Source organism: Diceros bicornis, chromosome 9, assembly GCF_020826845.1.
Source record: "Diceros bicornis minor isolate mBicDic1 chromosome 9, mDicBic1.mat.cur, whole genome shotgun sequence".
Lineage (NCBI taxonomy): Eukaryota > Metazoa > Chordata > Mammalia > Perissodactyla > Rhinocerotidae > Diceros > Diceros bicornis.
The window spans coordinates 53,784,270-53,808,855 of NC_080748.1; the positions used below are offsets into that span (position 1 = coordinate 53,784,270).

At 36.5% G+C, this 24,586-nt stretch overlaps 1 protein-coding gene across 13 annotated transcripts in view; it reads right to left on the reverse strand.

Moving 5' to 3' along the window:
- KLF12 (KLF transcription factor 12) overlaps positions 1 to 24,586 on the reverse strand; it is a 420,215-nt gene that overhangs the window by 104,540 nt on the left and 291,089 nt on the right. For all 13 annotated transcript variants that reach the window (XM_058548296.1, XM_058548302.1, XM_058548300.1 and 10 more), the window contains one exon: positions 5,407 to 5,542. In XM_058548296.1, coding sequence (XP_058404279.1) covers positions 5,407 to 5,542 — 136 coding nt within the window. The remainder of the gene's footprint in view (positions 1 to 5,406; positions 5,543 to 24,586) is intronic.

Consider the following 24,586-nt stretch of genomic DNA (forward strand, 5'->3'; position numbering starts at 1 on the left):
CAATGTGTATGTTTATATTGAAACACACTTGAAATCACATTTTTCCCAGCAATAATTTCTTTAAATAAAATAATAGTAACAGTGAAGTTTATATAAAGAATACTATATTTGTATTTTATTTCCTCACATTTCAATATAACGTTGTCTGTGATTTACAGAAGCAGAATACCTTTTTTAAAAAAAACTGAGAAAGCATTTGATAGAATTATTTCCCCCTAAATCAGATTATATATAAAGTAACAATGAGTTTAAAGATGAAAAAAATATGAAATTTTTTCATAAAAGTTGTATTCTTATTGAGGTTCCTGGCTCAAAAACCTTTGCTAATTTTAGATAGTTATAGTTTGGAAATTTTAAAGCCACAACATAAAAATGAGAGCTCCCTTCATAAAGGAATATGAGTTTATAGTCAGACAAACTTGGATTTGAATATGAGCTCTGCAAATTATCAGCTGTAGGACCTCTGCGGATAGAGTAAACCTCTCTGGGCTTCTGTTTCTTTATGTGTAGAATAAAAACACGATCATAGGGTGAATTAAATGAAAACTATATGAGTTTCATAGAATCTGCCAAAAAGTAGGTCATCAGTAAGAGTTCTTTTGTTTTCTCTTTCTTCCTCATGTCTAGTACTATTCTCTACTGTAATTTAAAAGACATTAACATGATATACAGGAGGAAATTAAGAGAAACAGGAGAGGTGTTCAAGAAGTTTAGAACAAGAAAAATGAAAAACAAAACTACCCAAGATTTCTAATCCTTCTTTGATCATTAAATACAATTTTCTGAATTAAGAACCATGACGTGTGAACTAGCAACAGAGTTTGAAGGAAGCAATAGGATATCTAACTGGCTACTGTATCCGTTCTTTCAAAGAATATTTAAATGAAAATATACTAAAGATAACACTCTTCATTTCCAGAAATTCATAAACTGTTTTTCTTTCAGAAGAGGGGCACTTCACATGAGCAATATAATAAAAACAGGAGGAAGACAGTGTAGTGTGTTAATTAGCTTAAATGTAATTGACAATGAACCATTTAAAAAGAATATCCTTTTAACAGGTTCAAACATCAGGGATGCTGGCTAAAGCAAAAAGTTACTAACACTACTAATTTGTGTTGCTTTTGTTCCCTCTGAGAGTTATTATCAAGGTCAGAGAGGGCAGAGTACTCAGTTACGGTGCGTGTTAAACAGTGACATGCATGCACCAATTTTGAAAGGACTGACTCTGAGAAACACAGATCCATCTTAACATCTTCATCCGCTTCCCCCACTCTCCACTCTACCCTTCCCTACTTCACTCTTACTCAGAGTATTACATCTACATCCTTGTTCTCTTAGTTTAAGGCTTGTTCCTGGGTAAAACAGAGATTTCTCTGCGGAGAGCCCTCTTTCAGATATTTTTATTCGCTTACACTTCAGTTTGAAGGAAGTTGATTATTCTACTTGCATTAACAAATGAGGAGTATGAATGTTTGGAATTAGAGAAAAACACAAAGGGGTACAGAAATTAGAGGCTCTGGATACCAGAGCCAAACTTTACCTATTTAAAAAATATCATTGTTTTGCCTCGGGTTAGAGTTAATTATAATAATTTGCTCTAATCACACGCCTGTACCTCTCTTTTCCAAACACTTATTTCATAATTATGTTTGTCAAGTTGTTAAGAGTAATGACCCTATTTTACCATTGGGGGAGAAAACCAGACCAAAACACAACACATGTTCTATGAATTGCTGGAAGTTGGCTTTGTCAGAATTACTGAATACATCGTTTCTGACTCAGACAGTTATCTCTACAACTGAAATAAGAAAAGGGTAGAGCCTGTCTGGGGGCCTCTCTCTGTGGCCAGTTCTTCCAATTTATTTGAATTTACTCATGCTGAGCTGATAAATGGGAATCAAGTGAATCAGTGAAAATGGTTGAAATGACTGGTTTAAGCAGTTCATGAGCCTCACTATATAAATTTATATAAATTGAGGTGACCTCAGGTTGCTGCTCTAGCCACCAAGCAATATTCTTTCTTATTTAAAGACAGGAATATCTGAATATTTGGGGGTGAGCGATGCAATTTTGGCTAACAACTTCTGCATGTCAAACCAAAGGCAACATTTTTTAAACCCCAAATTTAATAAAAGTCCATTTTAAAAACTAGTAAAATGCATAAGACTATACATTTAGGAAAAAACACTTATTAGCATCCTAAGGTTTAGCCATGTAAATATCCTAACGTCAATAAAGTAAGTCATCAAATTAAAAATTCAAACTACAATGGTTACTGTGTGAGACAAGACGATGAACGTGAACGGGAAAGGAGACAAAGAAGAGCTTCAGTTGGAGATCTTTACCATGTTGGCTAGCATCTTGTTTCAAGGGCTGGCCTTGAACAAGGCAATTTCATCCCTCTCTAGTGTCAATCTTCCTTAACAGCCTTCTCCTTTCCCATCTTCCCCCTTCTCTTCCTACACTCCACTGTGGCCAATGAAATAAGACGCAAGCCTTTGGACCCTTCCTAGACCACGGCTCCTTACGTCTTTAATTGGAAAGATGAATGTGAACTGGTTGCCCAGGGCTTTGAAAATGTGTTACCTCTATTGTACATACTACTTCCCTGCCTGCAGACATCCTTCTCAACCTAACTCTTAGGAAAGGTCTGTAAGCGCAGGAAATAGAGAGATCAACAGATGTCTTTTGAAATACGCTCATATTTTACATGCCAAGCTGATGTTTTCTCCTTTTATTATTTAGCACGTTATCTTACTGATCATATTATACTGGGATGTTTGTTTTTTTGGGTTTTTTTGGACAGCTTTTTAATTAAAAGAAGGTGTCAAGATCCAAAGGCAAATAGAAAAAGAGAAGAGAGAAATTAATAGTGAAACGGTGATATCCATTTAAGAATGAAAGAGAAATTAAGAGAAGAGCAGACAGACATGTTGACAATTGTATACACTGAAAGTTAACTTTGGGTAAACCTGAGTACAGATTTTTTTTTTTAATTCTCTAACAAGAATTACATATTTATTTGTCCCAGAATAAAATTTTCCATAATATACTATTGTACGTTTTGAAATGTACCTATATTTATAAGGTCTGTCGCTGTAGAATATTCTTTTTGCTTCATCTAACAGTATCTTAGCACTTCCCCCTGTTTACACACACATACTCCATCTTGAATGATGGTTAATTAACTATTGATGGTCCTAGCATTCGAGGGCTTCCCAGGTGACAGCTCAGTATTCTTTACTAATCGTTTAATGAAAACACTTACATGAATAATGGATCTGGCATTTCCCTAGATACACATGCAACTTTCATAATAGTCATAAGTGCAGGCAGATGCATAGTGATACAAAATATTGTGGCTTGAAAATGTCTTCACAAAGCAATTCAGAGAGGTTATGTTGAAAATGAAGCTCTAGTTTCTGAGGTTGCTATTAAAAGTTTCACATTAAAATATACTATGATATCGTAAGCACATAATATTAAAAGCAAAAAAATGGTTATACTTAAGAAGTTAATATCATTATTTGCTATATAAGCCTCAAATGGAGTAAGTATAATTCAGATTTTAGTAATTACAGTTCCAAACTTCAAAGTTTGAATTAAAAGATACACAGATCTCTAAACACACACACACACAGAAATTACAAATGAATTATGATGATGCAGGAAAACAATGTTATTAAAATGTCTATGAAACTTATTATTGACCTCAGAATTAAAACGTCATCATTTAGTCTAATTTTACAGACGAGAAAATGGAATCCTCGATCTCAAGATTTAGCTCACACACAACCACAATCACTGCGCTGATCACTGAATTAGCTACGAAGTGACTCAGCATGCTACCATCTTAAATACAATTTCAGCAACTCCTTTGACCCAATGCCTACCCTGGTTCAAGCTAACATTTACTTGAGAGAAACTAAGTTACTACAACCAGTTATTTGAGCAAATGACAAGAAAAAATGTTTTTATAAGTGTTCAAATGGAAGAATATTATTGGTAACAGAAATTACAGACACTCTTAGAAAAAGACGTTTCTGGAGTTAGAAGTTCAAAATTTTGTCTTGTTACCATTTATTACATGACTTTGGACAAGTCATTTAACTTCTCTGACCCTCAGTGTCTTCATTTGTAAAATGAGAATAATGACACTTGCAACATCTGTACTTCCTGGTTATCATAAACTTATACTAGATGCTATCACTGCTATCACTAATAATAATACTCGCTCCACCATTAGCTGAAGCCTTCTGAGGGCCAAAACTCTGTGACTTGCTTTTTATACCTTGTAACTATATCATATCCTCACAATAGTCTTGTAAGGTAAATATTCTGATTTTCTCATTATATATGAAGAAGCATCTCAGAGTGGTTAAATAACTTGCCAAAAGTCACAAAGCTATTAGGAGCTTGAATGTGAATCTGAATCTAGATCTGACTCCAAATTTGACTTTAGATCCACTATACCCTGTTTCCTCTATTATATCATATATATTTGTGTGTATACACATACATATGTAATGCAAATATACATTATTTATATAACAGAGATATTATTCATTTTATACATACATATATGCTTTAAATTCTACAGTGTTATGCTAATTTTTTTTTTAAATTTCAAGGCCTAATGAATGGAAGAGTATGTACTTAATCAATATTTGGGAAAAAGGAATTAATATATGGGAGGTAACTAAGATCATTTTGAGTAAACCGTTAATTAACATGGGTGTCAGCAATAACAGTGGCTATTTAAATCCTCCTCTTCTTCAAGATGTTAGTAAAAATTATCTAGAGGAAAAATACACATGGACTAGCCATAAGTTCAATTCTAGATACAGAATTGACAATGACAGAAAAGCAGCTATTTTCAATATACAAGGGCTGAAATAGAAACCTGTGGTACAATTAAAAGGAGAAAGAAAAGATCCTTTAAAAAATTACATATGATTCTGATTTTTGAAAGTGGTAACATATTGTATCCCAAATTTAAAATTTCAAAACAGTTATTCTGTACTTTTCTATCAAAACCAGATAATGATACTTGCCATATTTTATTTCTCTTGACTTGTCTATATGAATAACAATAATGATGATGATAATTAGTGATATTCAAAAAGAACATTTTTTTTCAGAGTTAATAAGAAGCGGCAAGAGGTATTAAAAAGATGCAAAGAAGTCTTATTTCTAATCAAAACACAAATTTTCAATTACGTAAAACACTCCATGCTTTCCCCTAATCACCTCCCAAAGAACATAAGGCTGAATGAAAGACGCTGACATGTGTGCCAGTTCAGAGCTAGAATGACAGGTCTGGAGAACAGGAGATGCTGCTGTTTCCATTATCCACTGAACACCTTGGCAATTCTTATTTCATCCTGAGAATGTGATACTTACTCTTGTACTGCTCTGGCTATGGAAAGGGCCGTAGATCCAGTTTCATTAACGCTATCTAAGGTCACATTTGGCAGGTCATCATCATCACTGTCACTTTTACTTTGTCTGGGAGATAGGCCTCGGGGGTCCATTTGTGCTGGGAAAAAAAGGCATATATAATGAATTAAAATTAGTGTGCAGAAAGTTAACCTTGTCCTGGACCAACATCAAGCACGGAATGTCTCTTCTGTGCTTATCACTCACATGGAATTCTCTAGAAATCCCAGGAATTAGTGAAAGTGATGTTTTTAATGTACTGAGCACTCACTGACTCTTTTCCTTTGTTCATTTGATTTACAAAACCTCCATCAGCTCTCCACAGTTTCAGGATACGATTATAGAACAGTAACTATAAAATCCACAATATTACCAACTCCTGAGTGGTCAGAAGCTGATTAGGTAGCTCATGAGTTACTGTTCAATCCTCTGGCTTTCTCCTTCTTGCTTCTGCTGCCAGAGTTCTGGCCATTTCATTGCTTGTTAGCACTTTCCCTGGAAGGTCGAGAGCATGAGGGAGAGGAGATTTTATTTGCTTGTAGCTCTCATAACAAGCTTAAAGAAGAACAAGGTTTACAAGACTAACGAAGTTTTAGGTATTTTTCATACTTCAGTGAATCGTCGTCTCGCAGTTCATTACCGCTCTAAGTGGAGATATGAGTGCAGAAAAAGACAGAAGTAGTAGCATTTTAAATATGAGTTTCTATGTTCTGGAAAGTGTTGTTCATCTCTATCTTGATTTCATTTTTCCAGAAGGCATTTCCAGATGATTCTTCTCCCACTGCAAACTTGCCAAAGCAAGAAACAGCCCAATGATCTAACCCCTGTTGACCGAGACCATCAGATCCTTTCAGATGAGAGGATAGCCACCAACGTTTAACATGTTAACACGTATTTTTAAAAATTAGATTTCATTTCCACCTTCTCCTCTCTATGAACAGCTTTAGCAACTACTGCCTAGGATTTCCAACCCTCATTTCAAGCACAAAATAAGCACGCCTTCTAAATTAATTCAAGTTCTGCACTAGCTACACAATTGCATTGTTAAAACATATGACTTCAACCCCAGCCAGTTCCAACCAGATCGGGGCTCCTCAAACTTGCCTACATAAGATTTCTAAAACCACCACTGCCTGCAAAGGAAAGCAAAATGCACTTAAAATCATGGTTACAATGACATCTGGGTACATTTACAATTTCATTTTTTCCTCAAATCAATTGTTTTGTTACTGTATATCATACATTAGGTAGAGTCACAGGGAAATGATGATATTTCACCTTTTTTCACTCACAAAAAGACAATTTCTTATGATTTTACCTAATATTTACAGTATGAATACAAAAACTATACCCAGAGAGTTTCAACATACTTCTTACTAAACTTAGGTCCGAATTTATATCTGTTGAACCTAGTGCACTAGTGTATTTGACATACATTCTGCCTCTAAGTACAAACATAACATAATGTACTTTGAACAACAGAAGTCTTAGTAAATGTTCGGTGAATTAAAGAAAAAAAATAATTCAAATAATCTAAAGCAGTGCTCCTTAACCAAGGAAAAATTTGCCCCCTAAGACATTTGGCAATGTCTGGAGACACTCTGATTTGTCACAACATGGCAGGAGGAAGATGCTACTGGCATCTAGTGGGCAGAAGCCAAGGACGCTGCTAGACATCCCACAATACACACGACAGTCAGTGCCTCACAGCAAAGAATTAACCAATCTAAAATGTCAACAGTACCAGGTTGAGAAACTTGGATCTAGAGATTTAAGAGTCTGGACATACAAAGGTGTTACATCTTATGACTTTCAATTGCATAACGATGCTCTAGTTTCAAAGTCACTAGCAAAGAAATTAAATCATATATCGGATTATCCATGTTTTCTGGTCCTGTCCTCAAAACAATTCACTGTCATGTGACTCACCACCACTCACAACTTCCACAAACACAGCATTCACTTTTTCAAATGCCAGGTCTTATACAGTGACACTCATTAAGAGTTTTTGAATGTTTTCTTTGTACCACACATGGTGAGACAAAGACTGTTTATTTTTCATCTGATATCTAGAAAAGATTCCCTAGAAGAGAGATGCTGGAGAAATTCTTTGTTGAGGAAAGTAACCAGTTCCACAACCATCTGATAACAGAGAGCTACTTAAGCATTCATTCACTCCAAAGGCAGTGAAGGCATCACATCATTTATGATTTATTTTGGCTGCTGGTAACCGAAACTGGCTCAGACTAACTTATATTAAGCGAAATGTACTGGAAAGATATTGAGCAGCTCACAGAATGGAAGGTAAGATGACCAACCAGCACTCAAGTAGCACAGGTCAGCACAGGATGATGTAGGCATTTCAACCAGGAATTCACAGATAGTTTCTTTTTGGGAAATCCTGTTACAGAATGATTCATTTGCAATCGTTCATAACCACTCAAATTCAGCCAAGAAACTGAGTATCAGATCTACCTAGACTTCCAAATCACATATTGTGTGATGTTACATATGCCTGTAAATATCAACAATGTAATATTTAAAATTGTTGAAACATCATGCACTAAGACTCCTTTGCCAAGATACCAAATTAACAAATAGCTAAAGAAAAGAGAATATTCTAGTGGTCCCATTTTGTCCAAGAGAACTAGAGCTCTCATAGGTAAGTAATACAATTCAAGGAAGATACAGACAGATATGGATCTGGCTCTGAAAGTTAAAGTCTAGCTGTATGCAAGATTCCAAATAACTGGTATGAGAGTTGATCATCTAAATTATGTTATGTTTATATATCTTAATGAAAGTTTAAAATATGCTAAATATGATATCTCTTTTGATGTACTTTTCATGAACATTATAATTGAGGATTTCTTTCCAATATTTTCAATAAATATTATGAAATACATCTGCTACCATCATGCTGGGAAACTCTTTTTACCCACATCTTCAGCCAAGCTGAGGAAGTAATTAGAAAGGCTTTTTAAAATCTGCATTGCTGATTAGGTCAGATGATTAGCTTATCTGCATACTTGCATAATTCCACTCTATTTTTATTAAATGTGGGATAGGGACATATACCCTAGTTAACCTCCAATAGTCTTTGAGTTTCTCAGCTCATTTAGGAAGCACTGATTCTCTGGGGTGCCCATTCAGAGAAAAAGGAAAAGTTACCTGGGTACCAGAACCAAAAATGTATCTACTTCCCTAAGTAAGAGAGCAGCAGATGATCTACGAACATCTGAAAAGAATTTACATTTAAGAATTTGTTCCTCCTAAATGAAAAACGAATCAGGCAGTTTTAGGTACCCCAGCTCATTGCTGGTGGAAGTGTCATTCCTCTGAGTTGGAGGTATTGCGGAACACTGTGTGAGCTTCATTCTATGTCAGAAAATCCCTGGGAAGATAACTGCAGAATCTCAACCCCTGAAGTTGAATCTATTTTACTCTGACTTTCAAAGACCCACCTCTAGTAAATTGTTACTGGAAAGATCCCCCCAATAAAACACGTCTCTGTATACCCAAGTCCTTTTGTGGCTCCTTCTCATAATGATTCTGGACTTGGCTATATGACCTGATGTGGCCAATGGGACATTAGAAAATGTGACAAAAGCAGAGGCTTGAAAAGCACCTGCACATTGGTTCTCCTCTCTCTTGCTGCTTTTGGAACCTAGGCATGCTGCTCAGCTGGCAGCCAACCCCAACTGATGTAAGTGACTGGCGACATTCCAGCCACCAGATGACCACAGCCATATGAGCGACCCCAGGTGAGACCAGCGTAAGAACACCCCCGCTAAAAACCCATTTCAAATTTTTTGATTCCCAGAATTGTGAGAAAATAAAATAGCTGCTATTTTAATTGACTAAATTTTTGGGTGATTTGTTCCACAGCACTACAAAATCAATGCATCATTTTTGAAATTTCCTGGCAACAATTTCCTGGACAAACTTCTGCTACAATTACAGTCAGCCTGTCACACTTTATTCTCCTCCCAAGAGTCAATGTTGCCTTAGTGACATAATTTAAGTGGGCTCTTAATATTAAAAGGAAAATAAAAGCCACAGACTATATTCTATATTATTTACTTCTCAATACAAAATATGCAAAATGTATTTACAGGTATTTTGGCTTTACAAGCATCTCCTTTGATCCTTGGCCATGCCTCAGAGGCAGGCTTCTACTGGAAGGGGCCATCCAGTTGAGATTACTGCTCAGGTGAACAAAGATTTTTCTCTCACTCCTCCAAGCTCATAGTGGACAAGAGGCTCATATGTGTGGATCCTCCCAGGTATGTGGCTACCCAAAGATATATTTCATGTTTGCCTCTCTTCAACTCACATAAGACATTATACTTTACTTTCCCCTCCATGTAACAGGGGACTGACACAGACATGGTGGGCATCAATATCCATTCTCACCTCCCCGACCTCAGCCTAGGTGCTGTCAAAAGATTAACTGCTCTTCTGACTTCCTTAGAAATAAACTGGCCCATTCAACTATTCTTAAAGGAAGCTTTTCCATAAGTCACCGAATTAAATGTGTACAACAAGCTATGAACATACATTGAAACTTTCAGACTAACATTTCCTAACCAAAATAATCACAGAAGGTATTATTCAATCCCCTTACCTCTGTCCATCAAGGCTGGAGGGGAGAGGGGCACACACAGATGCAAGGGGTGTGAGGCAGCCAGGTGGGCAGCGGCCAAGTGCTGCCAGCCTCTCTTTTCCCCTCTTTCAGCCACAGACAGGCTGCCTGCAGATGCCCTTACTCTTCGCCCTGCCAACGCTGAAGCATGTCCCAGTTAGAGAAACCATGGCTTCCAGGAGGGCTGCTGCTTTCTACTAGAAGGAAGGGCAGGGGGATAATGGGGTGGGGCAGGGGGAGGGGCATGGGGTAAATGTACTCGGGGGAGACTTCAGTGGGAAAATTCATAGCATCATAGAGCTCTGGCCTCAGAGAACACGGGTGTGGCTTCTGGCCCTACTGCTTGCAGCCATTGAGCTTGGGCAATTGATTTCCCACCCCAATCCTGTTTTTAACCCTGCCATTGCCTTTGTGAGGAGTAAACAAGATAATCTATGCAGAGCATTTAGTACCTTGCCTGGCACTCAGTAGGCCATCATCATTCTGTTTGACCCTGACAGTAAATCTGGTGCTTCTTCAACCATCCCCTTATATAACACTGTTTCTAAATCCCTGTCTCCTTGACTATTCAAACTAGTCCATGTACCTCAACTGAAAATACCCTTACAGTGGCAGAATACACATTGGATAATATATAAAATCGCTGCTTCTCTTGATCTAAACATTCATGTATATATTCAGTCAACAGATATTTATTGGGTACCTTTGAGGTACCAAGAACTCTTCTGGGTGCTGGGGAAAGAGCAGTGAACAAGGCAGATAAAAATTCCTGCTTTCACTGTGTGTGTGTGTGTGTGTGTGTGTGTGTGTGTGTGTGTGAGAGTGGGGGGGGGGCAGGGAAGGGGGAAGAGGGGCTGCTGAGAGGCAGGTGGACAATTTTAGAGAGGGTGGCCAGGAGGCCTCATGAAGATGACATCTGAGTAAGGACTTGAAGGGGTTGAGGCAGGCCTGCAGATATGGGTGTTTTTTGAGAGGGGAAGGGGGCATTCCAAGCAGAGCAAACAATTGGTGCAAAGGCTCTGAGGTGGGAGCGTGTTTTATGAGCCTGAGGACCTACAAGCTATTGCTGGAGCAGAAAAACGAACAAAGTGGATGAGGATAGACAGAGGAGGGTGTGCAGAGTACGGAAGGCCTTGGTGGCTAATGTAAGGATTCTGAGTTTTGCTCTGAATGGGAAGGGATGCCATTGGAGAGCACTGAGCAGAAGAATGACATGATCTGAATTACATCATTTGATAAGGATCACCCCAGCTATATGAGCCTGGAGCACAGGGGGAGATCCAGCTAGAGATACAGGCATGAGAATCATCAGTGACATTAATATTAATATTCTCTAAGAACCACACTAGTTTTTTTTCTTTTTGTCCACCTCAGGCTGGCTGCACATATAACAGTCAATTAAAACTCAGGTCTTTATTATCTGAAGGGCTATGAAGCACACTCTTCATAATATATTCGTACAACTCATATTCTGAGCTCGATTGGTTTCAGAATATCAGTTGTTCAAATATATGCCTGATTTTTCTAGCATATCAAGATATATGATGAAAGAAAAATTCACAAGTAAATAAAGCTTGACTCAAAGCGTGCTGAACTCCAAGATTAGAACCAGCTCTCCAGGGTCCCACTCTACTTACTGATGTTTCAATTATGCTGTTTCTTACTTTCTTTACTTTCATTAACGCTAATGAGACTGTTTGCCTCTATACAGTAGCAACTGTGATTGTCTATATAACTCCAAATGAAGATTTAAAAATTCAGTCAATTATGTAAATCCTGGGATGTTGGTACTGTATAGACAAAATATGCAATTTATCCATTTTTTCCCCCAATTCCTATCTGCACAATTGACACTATAATGGCGTCTGCTCCCATTATATTAAAAAATAACCTCATAACATTCTTATAATTCCCACGGCAAGATCCACGTCTCAGTTATAATGCCAATGGATCTCTCTACAGCTTTCAAGACTGTTGGTCTCTCTCTTCATTTTTACTTCCGGCCTCTTCTTAAAACTCTCTCCTCTCTTGGTTTCAGGGATGGGTACACTAAGGCTTGTGGGCCTTGTTTTTGTAAACAAAGTTTTATTCAACCATGCTCATTTATTTTGTCTCTGGCTCCTTTAGTGTTACAACGGCAAAGTTGAGTAGTTACCATAGAAACCTCAGATGGCTCACCATAAAATACCATTTGGCCTTTTAGAGAAAGCATTTGCTGACTCTGTTGTATACTATTTAATTCTCTTGGGGGTCTCTCTCTCATTTTCCTCTTCCCCTCCTCTCTCTGCATACATCTAAATGAGAGTTTTCCCCTTCAGGTTCCACTATCTACTCTCTTCTCTCTGCCTCTCTCTTTATTGGTGAGCTTCTCAGTAATGCCACACATTTTCTAGAATTTCAATTCCTATCTCAGAGGAGATGAATACCAAATCCATCGTCCAGCTCTAATTTCTCCCCTAAACTCCAGTCTCATATTTCCAGCATCCTACCCCGCTGAATGTCGAAAAGTCATTTCAAACTCAAGTTCTAGTCTTCATTTGAGCATCGATTTTACCCATCATTCTCCTGGTCACCCAAGTTCAAAGCTCTCCTTCATTTCATTTGTTCCCTTCATTAAATCAGCTGCTAATTACTACTGCTTTTACCCCACAATTTTTCTGGAGCCCCTTCCTTTCTTTTCCTATTGCTTCTCAATGAACTTGCTCAAAGTACTGCAGCATACATTCATCCCACATAGTATTCTCTAGTAACTGAATAAACACAGGACTTCCCTCCAAACATTCCTTATTTGAAAGCTTTTAATTTTTCCCACCATCTAACAAATAAGATTCAATAGCCCTCCCCAACAACTCCACAATTCATTTTTCATTTGAAACTCCTATGAATCTTATTCCCCAAGTCCCTTAATCCAGCTGTATCTGGCCATTCCCTTCGACCCACAACTCAGTCAACGAAAATCTACCCTTCCTACAGAATGATACCTTCTTCATGAACCTTCCTTTCATTTTCTAACAAAATGCAAATTTTCCTTTTAAAAAATACCCATATTTTGTATTTATATATTTTTATGGCACTCTTGCACTTTTCATTTTGAATCATACTTAAGTATATACTTATTTTACATCCCTTATTATTCTGTCTACTCCTTGAGAGGAGAGACCAATTCAATTATACTCCCTTGAACACAGTAAAAAGTAATATTTACTGATGAAGATGATGGTAATAAATGCAGGTCTCTACTTAAAATGATCACAGTGGTTCCTAGATGGCAAAAGATTCTGCAATATAATGATAAAAGTATCTATTTCACATTTTACTTTAAAAATTACATCCTGGCTTATATTCTAATATTAACATTTGTGGGGGCAAAGTCACAATCATTAAATTTCTATTACTCTGTGAAGTCTTAGGTAATTATATTTTTGGTTTGAATAGGCCAAGGGATGACATGGAATGAAAATGTTCATAATTTTTATTCACTTTTTAGCTAAATTACATTTAACAGGCTTTACTTCTCTTTCTGGAAAATATTTTAAATACTTCAACATACCTATCATTTCTATAACACGAGTTACTGCTTGGAAACGGCAATGAAGGAATTCAACCTTTTAAAGCATAGCTTAAAAATCAATGTCTGTTGAGATTACCACAACAGCGACTAGGGTTTCCTTTTTCTAAAGAATCATGACTAAAACTACTCTTCTTATTTGTAAAAAGAAAATGAATACAGATTTACAATTGTCTTGTGTTCACTGGAAGAATGTTGTAGAGCACAAAAGGCTTTTGTCATTAAAAAGAGTTCATAAAATTTTCCATTAATAAGTTTGCTTTTACACTATGCTTGATAACCTGATATAACTCTCCAGAGTCATCCAAGAGCCCTGAACTGTAGGAGCCCTCCGAGATAGCACTACACCCGTTATTGTTCCATTTTGCCAGTTCATTGCAACTGCTCAAAACCCAAGTCAACCAGCTCCAACTGATTTATTCAAAACTGAATCCACTTTAGGCAGAGATAATTTAAAATACTTAATAATAAAGTGATTTTGTGGTGAGTACATAATGGTGAATAATGAGATCACCAAACTCATTTTCATCTGTAATCCACAGAGAGGATGGTTTTAGGCATTAATCCACAGCCTTTTAATTTACTTTCCTTATTTCACTTGGTCTTTTTGCTCTACCTGTGTTTTCTGGTTCACAGACCGGGTAGAATTGAATCTTTCAAGAAACAGATTGAGATCTGCTATAATAATTTTAAGTACCACTGAATCACAGTCCTCATCTTAGGTGCTTCAGATATAGTATTTAAGAAAGGGCAGAAGATCTACCCTGGACATAATAGTTCTGTTTCTATATCAGCTATGCTAGGTGCAGTTAGTTGGCATGTAAATGATTTACCAAGGAAAGGTTCTTTGCTAGTTTAAAAGTAACAAGGTTAAAAAAAGAGAAGAGTTTGCCTGCAGAACTACTGTGGTACATTTAGAATCAATGTTGCTGCTACACCCCAGCCCTCTTCAAATAGTTTGCTCTCTGTGCCTCATTTCATAATATACTTAAACCTGCCGATTAAAAGTAAGGTCTCATATGTAACAGTGATTTAATTTGTCCTCTTAGCCATACACCAGACGCTTGGAATTCTTGAAGACATGTTCTAAAACCATCAAAAATCCTCATCTTTGTGAATTATTTATACATGCCATTGGACTTCTCTACAGCTTTCAAGACTGTTGATTATCCCTCTTCACTTTCACTTTCAGCCTCTTCTTAAAACTCTCTCCCGCCTTGGGTTCAGGAATGGACACACTTGTGCCTACACACTGTAAGACATTTCCATCTAGAGTTATATATTTCTTGTGCACATCCTCACATCATATTTTTTTTAATTTTATGAAAGTTTTGTCATTTGATTGGTAATTTATACCCACACCCACACACAAGGCTTTCCCCACAACAATTCACAAGAGTTACTGCGTGGGTCACAAGCAGAGAGCACAAAGCACCACTGAGATGAGTCCTTGTAGATGTGGAGGCTCACTCATGAACTGACTCCCAGTGTGGTCATGTGACTCTAACTTGTAACTCAGCAAAATATACGTGCTATGTAACAGACTTCTGGGACAACTGTGAAAAGCAGAAATCTTAGATGTTATATCTGCAATTGCCAAGGTTTACTGTGTTAAAATCACGGAATGTAATTCGTCTTTATGAGGGCAAAAGTAGGTGCTGACTCTTTTCTTTCCAGTGCGTTGCTTAGCATGGTCCTATCCTGGGGTGAATAACTATTCAAAAAAGACCTCTAAGTATCTTTGGGCCAAAAAGCAAGTACTGCTACATTTTTCCCCTCAGTTTCCATCTAGGTTGAAGGGTGTGTATGTTTACATCCTCATTTTAGGCAAACTCCAAAGAGAAAAAATTGTTCCGTAAAACTGGATTAAAGGTTTTTCCCATGGGCCGGCCCGTGGCTTAGTGGTTAAGTGCACGCGCTCCACTGCTGGCGGCCCAGGTTGGGATCCCGGGCGTGTACCGACGCACCGCTTCTCCGGCCACGCTGAGGCCACGTCCCACATACAGCAACTAGAAGGATGTGCAGCTATGACATACAACTATCTGCTGGGGCTTTGGGGGAAAAACAAATAAATAAAGTAAAAAATAATAAAAACATAAAAAAAAAAGGTTTTTCCCATAGCAATTCTGTGTTTGGTATGCTTTTATAAGAAAGGATAATTCTATTAGTTTCCATTAATCCATAAGAAGCACGTATTCTCCATATTTTTGGTTTTAAAGAGATGTTATTTTGATAATATGCTAAAAACTCCGCCTTGAGATGATAAGTTATCTAGTCTCTGAGAAAGCTGGTGAGATCCCTGGTGGGATCTCTGAGAAAGCTGGTGGAGTTACAACTTCCTTTAGCTTCAGGTACCATCACTACATGGGGTTCATTTGCTCAGAATCCTTCCTGAGCCCAGGGACTCAAGCCTCCAACATGGTTAGGGAAGGAGCCCATACAGGCAGGTGGTGCTGTCTTTAGAAACGCCTCCTGAAGAACAAGATCAAAGTTGTAATTTTGCCTAGAGACAGACCAGGTGAAACAACTATTTTAAGAACATGGCTATAATATACGCCATGTTGGGAGCAGGCACAGAAGGCAAACTCTAGTCTTTTTTGCTTTCCTAAATTTAAACTGGGCTTACACTGACTCCTTCATGAAAGCCCATCTTGGTTCCATGAGGAGAAGACACAGTTCCTGAAGAACATAGGGCTATGACGCAGGGTGAGGTCTTGGGTTTTTCTAGGCCAACGCCTGGTAGGTTGTGTAGTGTTTGAGGTCAGTACGTTTAGGGATTAAACACAGAAGTTTGATATTGTTTTTTTTGAATACAATAATAAAGACAAACAGAAGTGGTAAAAACCAGTAACATTTATGTTTGGATATGTTTGGATAACTTCTGAAATTTATAATGTGTTAATAACATGCATTCTGAAACTCATCTACCCTGATTTCCCTTAACCAAAGCTGCCAAGTCACCGCAGCACTAAGCCTTAGCTGTCTCTGAGGCCACGCTGAAACCTGAGAGGCCCGGATGGCTCATTACAATCCATGCATGTTCCTATGCTAATAATAAGAGAGACCTTCCTATGTGTCCACCACATTTATGCTATTAAATAAGACATCAGGGGCCAAATCAACTCTTCAGGATTCTTATTCCTTTTTCTCCTTCGACTACTCCAAATCCTGAAAATTGTTTCTTCCCACTGTCTCTCACACCCAACCATCCTTGATGTAAAAGGCAAAATATGAAGAACCATTTAACATATGATCCAGTATTTGCTCTCTCACAAACTTGCTTATAAAATAGAGTTAAATTACTTACAGGTTTTTTTATGTCAAGTCATTTTCATTCAAGAAATTCCAAACATATAATGACCACCTGTTTATTCTTTCAAAAGATTTTAAAAATCTTAACATTTGTGGTATTTCCTTCAGATTATTAAAAAAAGTAAAATATTATAGAAGGAGTTGGCTCTGGGTATTTTTGCTTATTTTGCTTCCCTCTTCTGTAGTATCCTGGTGTATATCCTTCCTATGCAAGTTTTTATGCTTTAACTATGTGTCAGTGAACAACAACCAATACACTTTTGCCCTTTTAAAAACTGTATATAATGATATATTCTACAACTTGGTTATTCTCACTTAACATTAGAGATTTATTTATACTCCTGTATAGTATTCCATTTTGTAAATGGACCACCATTGCAGTCATGTGCTGCATTATGATGTTTTGGTCAACAACAGATCGCATATACAACAGCGGTCCCATAAGATTAGTACCACCTAGGTTTGTTAAGTACACTTTACGATGTTTACATAGAGATGAAATCGCCTAACCAAGTATTTCTCAGAACATATTCCCATCGTTAAGGGATGCATGACTGTATTTATCCATTCTCATAGCGATGGGAAATTAAGTTGTTCATAATATCTACTGTTACAAATGCTGCTGCAAATTTCCTCACAGTCTATACATGGTAATATAGTTATAAGGTATGCATATCATCAGTTTTATTAGATATTGCCAAATCGCTCTCCAAAATGGTTGAATCAATTAACACTCTCATTGATGTATGAACATGCCTATTTCCCCATATCATTATAAGACTTAGTATTGCCAGATTTAAAAGTTTTTCTTAAGCCTACAGTCATTTTGTGTATCTATTCTCCTCCCAAACACAAGAAGGATTTAGCATGCTATCACTACCCAATGAACATTCCCACCTTCCTCATGGTCTTTTTCATTATAGTCTCAAATTTTGGTTCATGTTTTACTGGCAAGAGTTAATTAAAATTTATCTCTTTATGCAGATATTTATATTTTTAAAACCAGTTCTAAGCTCACCTCTCCTTTTTAGTTTTGTTTACTTCTTTCAAAAGTATATTCTTTAGTTCCCGCAGCAAATTTATGTGGGTGGTAAACTCTTGGTCAATCTATGTCTGAATTTTTTGTTGTTCTTTTTTACTGTCAATTGAATTTACTTTATTGGAAGAACAGAATTCTAGGATTCCTCAGCCCTTTGAAGAGATTACTGCATTGCTTTCTGGCATTTCTTGTTGGCTGACAGTCTTTGTCATTCTTTAATTCCTTTGTAGATACGCCTTTGAGATTTTCTTTATGACTCATGCTTGACAATTTCACTGCTTTGTGTCTTGATGTAAATTTATTTTTACTTATTTGTTTATACTCTAAGATTCCTGACTTCCCTTAATTTTCCAAAATTCCAACACATTTGTTTGACCGTTGCCTTCTATCTATTGTTAATTTCTTTGAATACTGCATTCTATCTATTGTTAATTGATAGAAGCCCTCTTAGATAAATTTTGGAATACTTCAATTCATGTCTCTTAACTTTTCTCTCATGTTTTTGTCAACTTTTCCATTTCGTGTTGTTTTCTGGGTAAAATTCTCAGTATGATCTTTGAATTCATATATTCTTCCATTGAACCTTCTCAACATGTTCCAGCTGCCAAAAAAAAAAGAACCTGGGACTTATGCTAGATTTATTTTTTCCTTCATCCTTGACATCCAATTGGGCAATAAGTTCTGTCTGTTGGATTTCTATTCACACTGCCTGTGCACAGGCCTTTAGGAATTCTCACCTGGCTTCCTATAACAGCCTACTAACTTTTCTCCCTTCCTCTATTTTCACTACATTTAATCCTTCATCCACAGATCTGAATGTTACCATGTTACTCCCACCTACTCACAAGCTTTCTGTGTCTTCCTGTAGCATTCAGTAAATACAGACTCCTTAGCTTAGCACACAAGGCCTATGATAACCTGGATATCCCTGGAGCCTCATTTCCATTTCTCATAAACACCCTCATCTGAACCATACCAACCTACCTACTTATATAATCTACCTATCTACCAGGATGCACTATGCTCTTTCATATTTCCAGGAAATTGTATCTTTTTTAAAAATCGCCTTTCCTTCTTCATATCTATATGGATGATGCAAGTAACACCTGCCTCTGAGAAACACCCTTCTCCTGAAGTTACCTGAACCACCCCCTCCCCACCATCCAGCTTAGTGCTCCTTCCTTTGTGATCCTCTATGGGTCTACAATTATCTGTACTACAGAACTCTTCTCACTACAGTTGTTTTGTCTCCTTTATTCACTCGACTATCAACTTCTTGTGGGCATCATCTGTGCATTGTAGATGTGGCTGAACCACACGTGCATTAATAAAATAAATAAGTGAATAGAAAGGAATATACTGGACAATTCCCGGGTAAGGCAAAAGCTTAAAAAAATAGAAATTAAATTAAAAAAAAAAAAAATTCTTCATACTTTAATCTGGCAGTTCAAATTTTATTTAGTTTTGATAAGAGAATAAGAAGCAAAAAAGAAAATAAATGGGTGCTATAAGTATCATATTCATTTAAATAATAAATATGAAGACTTTTTTCTCCATTTAAATGGTACAACATAGGGAATAAAATTCAAGAAGTTTATAACAAGTCAACTAATTTCATTTAGCTTATAAAGTACAACAGTTTCTAGGTGGTCTAATATTTTTAATATAAATATATATACATATACATGTATATGTCTCTGTGTGTATTCATTGTGTGTATTCATATTTATATGTACATGCATAAATAAGGCACAGTACCAAGCTCTTCTCTGAGTATATTCTAACATGCCCAGATATGAGATGGCCACTGCATTCTGTACCTTACAAATATGCAAGGCCTCTCAAAATAAACTACCCACTGGTTGAATAGTAATAATATATCTGATATTCCTTTTATCTTCTCTGGAATAAGGTATGGAATAAATAAGGTTAACAAGTAGAGTCTGAGTCTGTGATGGCTTAACTCTTGCTGTTATTAAGGATTCTATTCTCAATGTTTGTCATAATTAAAAATACAGAGCACAACACTGAAAAATAGCTATAAACCAGTCAGTGGCTTATTTAGACTTGTACACTGAAAATGCTGTACACTTCCACTTTGATCAGATCACAGAAAATTATGTAGTGAAAATTAGTTTAAGTTACAGTTGAAAGGGGGTTTACTTTTAAGTAAGAGAGACTTATTACGCTGATTAACATAAAAAATGATCACAATTGGCCAAGGAAGGAAAGAAATGGGCCTGTTAATAGCTGTGCTAGTTGCAAGGTGGATAATGAGATAATAAAACACATAATTGGAGGTTTACTACCTTGATTACTGTAGATTATACCAATGGGCACATCAATGTCACTAAGCAGAGCGTCACCAGTTAGAGTTCATTTGTTAGATAAGTGGATCATGTTCCAGTATAACCATGACTTCAAAAAAAAAAAAATTTATTTATTTATTTATTTATTCCCCCCCCCCCCCCCAAAGCCCCAGTAGATAGTTGTATGTCATAGCTGCACATCCTTCTAGTTGCTGCATGTGGGACGTGGCCTCAGCATGGCCGGAGAAGCGGTGCATCGGTGCATGCCCGGGATCCGAACCCGGGCCGCCAGTAGCAGAGCGGGCACACTTAACCGCTAAGCCACGGGGCCGGCCCCTAACCATGACTTTAAGAATGTGTTGAAAAATACTCGCTATCACATATCATGATACCAATCAACTCTGGACAGCATACAATGTATTTACTCTTTGATAAACTTAATAAAATAGTAAAAGAACTACCAAAACATAAAAAAGATACTATATGAGACTCTGAAGAAAGCTGAAACACAAACTAGCAAATGTCAGATCTTACTATGAAGCTATTCTCTGTAACCAAACACATTTTATGGAATTTATTTCCCGATTTTGAAGAAGGCATTTCTGAACATCTGCTATATAAGCTAGGATAATTCTAAAACTGTAACATTATAATGATTATTAGCTATTGGCTAGTGCTCAAAATTTTATTGAACTCATTAATCTAAGAAAAATAAATATAATTATAATGGTAATAATAAATGCTGGCTCTATTTTTATTTTGTGGTTTCCCCTTGTGTTTTTTAGAAAACAACCACTACCAGAACAAGGCAAGACAGAACAGGCATGTCTGTGTTGTGTACGTCTGTTGAACCAATTCCCTGCTCAAGACTTGGTTGAGCAGAGAACCCCCAGGCAGGGACCAGATATGTCTAAAAATGACACAGATGTCGACCTCTGAAACTCAGTGAACCACACTTTGACAAAATTTCCCTACACCTAGAAATGTTAACCTACAGCTCGAGGCTGTTGTTTTTAATGCTGCAAGATGCTGGAGAAATAGAAATACATAATATGGTCCCACAATGCCAATATTTAGCAACACAGAATTACTTCATGCAGTTCATATATATATACACACATACATATACTTGATTTTATATATATAGTAGATTTCATATATAACAAATTTTAAACCTTGACAAAAAATAAAATTATTTAAAAATACAATGTACCTAATTTAAGAAAATATGGAACTTGGCTGTTTAATATTGACAAATTCTCTAGATAACTAAGGCATGACTTTTTAAGCATTAAGGCCAAGTATGGCAAAATGACTTTAGAGTATGAAAAAGTTTTCAGTTCATTCAAGGCTCTACCACTAATAAGCTGTGACCTTATAAGGAGTAGAGGAATTTACATGAGTCGCAGTTTTCTTTTCTGTAAAAGACAGGCAATGATAGCTATACATTGGCTATTGTAAGACTTAAAGATGATGTATGTCAAGCACAAAGAACATTCAAGACAGGTGAATTATTTAAATGATTTTTAATAAACATCTTTATAAGATTTATTACATACTTTGTTGCCTACTTCAAATAGACTGACCATAATTTAACCTTTCTTTCATTACTAATGATCATTATTTCAAAAGCAATTATTATGCTATAATAAAGTGTTACCTCCAAGGACTGAAGTGCTGTGTAAGCCTATTTACTCCAATCTCAAAAGAACTTGCTGTGATTTTTCAAGTTATTTTAATAATAATTTCGACGCCTTCTTTGTTACCTGCCATCTTCTGCCCTTAGTGTACCTACAGATAAAGGGAGTTTCCTATTTGGGTAGGGAGGTTGACATATGAGAAGCTCAGGGGGTATCAAGCATCCGTAGATTGGTAAGGCAAAATCAGTAGATCTATTTTCTTTTACTAAGGAAAACTACAGAAAATGAAATGCTATAAAATGTTTGTGGCTATTGGGAATACATAAAAAAATCTATTAAGACAACATTTTAGGGGACGCGAGTTATAAAAGTAAAAACTGAAAAATATTCTTCTCAGCTATTTCTCCTTTGCCATTTTTATTTACTAATTTCTCTCTATGCACAGCTGGAAAATCAAACCCACAAAGAATGTAAGAAGTATATATAAAGTAAGAGTTAAAAGGCTTTCTCTTTGAGAGAGGGAGAATCTCAGATCCTCTCCTATAAGTAATTCATAGTATATATCATGCATGCAAAATATGTTTTATATCCTATGCAATGTGTCTGTGCGAGTGCATTACAGCCTACAATTCAGTAAAATTACACTCTTCTTCATTCTTTATAGATCCTCCATTCTCTGCCCTCATTGTTCACTCCTTTCCTGGTCTAGAATACTTCTACTTACTCTGAGTAGCAAAATCTTATGCTTCTTTAACTTTCACCTCAAATGCCACCTACTCTACCTTCATTATAACATATGACTTGCTTCAGAGTCTAATTAATGTTCTCTGGGGATTTACAATCTAGGTCTCTAGAAGGTTTCCTCTGTTTTAAAGAGCTCTGTTTTTACAGAGGGCTGATTTAAAACATCCACTTCTGACAGAGGCCCCGCCAGAGATGATTAGGGAGCCCTTGGATTTAGCACGGAAGAGACAAAACTGCAATCACGAAATTGACAATTCCTTCTAAACAGAGAAGATTTGAAACAATTAAGATAAAGCTCTTTTAGATTTGTGCTTGGGTTTGCTTAATATACCTTTAAGATTAGAGATCTGTGGAAGGAAACCAAATCTTTGTTTTATGGCTGCAACAAATGGCCCCGCCACGGTAAATATGTCATTTATTCTTCCTCACAAAGAGACATTCACTACATAGTGCACATAAAAGTAGCATTTTCCTTCTACTTAAGGTTCGTTAGATGAAATTTATGTTTTTAAAATGCACTGCAAACACCAAAAACTGATTGTACTATTATCAGCTTTTAAATCAAAACAGCTTGCTATCTGGTAAGGACAGGAGAACTGGTCGATTTATTTCATAAAACTTTATGTACAAACAGACAGTGTCTATGAACTTAATGGAGAGAATATAGAGTCTGGAGGAGTAATTTTATTACAATTTATAGTGGGATTATCCATACTCCACAGTTTTCAGATTTTATTGAGATTTTACGGGACTATGATCCTGACGCAGTTAACTGCAGTGGGGTAGGAGGTATAATTTGTTTCACCCTGACTGAGAAATGAAATTGGCATTTACTATTATATAAGAAACCTAGCCAACTCTATTAATTGCCTGGACCCAATCAAAGCCATTATTTATCCTAGTTTCACAGGTAAAATATTTTACATGAGGGTAAAACCATACATAAGAACTGACTATAATTTTCATACAGCAATATCTTTTCATTAAGACAGTTTCGAATCCATAAGAATAAGTCTCACCCACAGGGATTTAACTCCAGAAGCTAGTAAAACTTAAATCATATCAAGCATTTATAATGTAGCACCAAATATCATTCTTTAATATTAAGTACTATGAAATAAAACAAACTTGGGAAACAGCAGAAACAACATACTCAAGAACGTCATGGAATTACTGATGCCCATTGACATAAAATAGTAACAGCTTTGCGAATGGTATCCTTTCATTCTGCAAACACTTATTGTTTATTGTGTGTCAGACATTGTATAAGGCAGTAAGGCAATAATATAGATATCATTATAATACAATTACATGTTATATTATATATATTTGAGCCAAAGATACTGAACCAAGAGATTTTATATATATATAATTTCATATATACATGCAATAAATTGCCTTACAATTTGGTATGTATTTTTCTACAAAAGAAGGCATGTGAACCAGGTCTTTTGCCAGAGAAAGAAAAGGTCTTCCAGGAAAAGGAAACCACAGGGATAAAGGTAGAGTTGTCATCATGAAAAGCCATGGAAATGGTGGCGGGGACATGATATATTTGGTGGAACAGCAACAGATGGCAGTGGAGGGATTTTAGGAGCCAGACTGTGAGGATGTGAGGAACCCTGTTGGTTATCATTTTATGTTGTTGTTTCATCTACTTTACCATACAAAGGAAGGATCCTTTTATGGTTAGAGTTTAGGACTATAGATCAACACGGGCCATCGCATTCCTAAGCATCTCATACAATACATGGCAACTACAGCAGGCTACACTAATTAATTAATTCATTTATTCATCTCTTCAATCAATAAATATTTACTGAGCATTTACTAGCATCAGGCAAAATGAAATGTGTTGGGGAAATAGTAGCTATTGAGACAGATGGA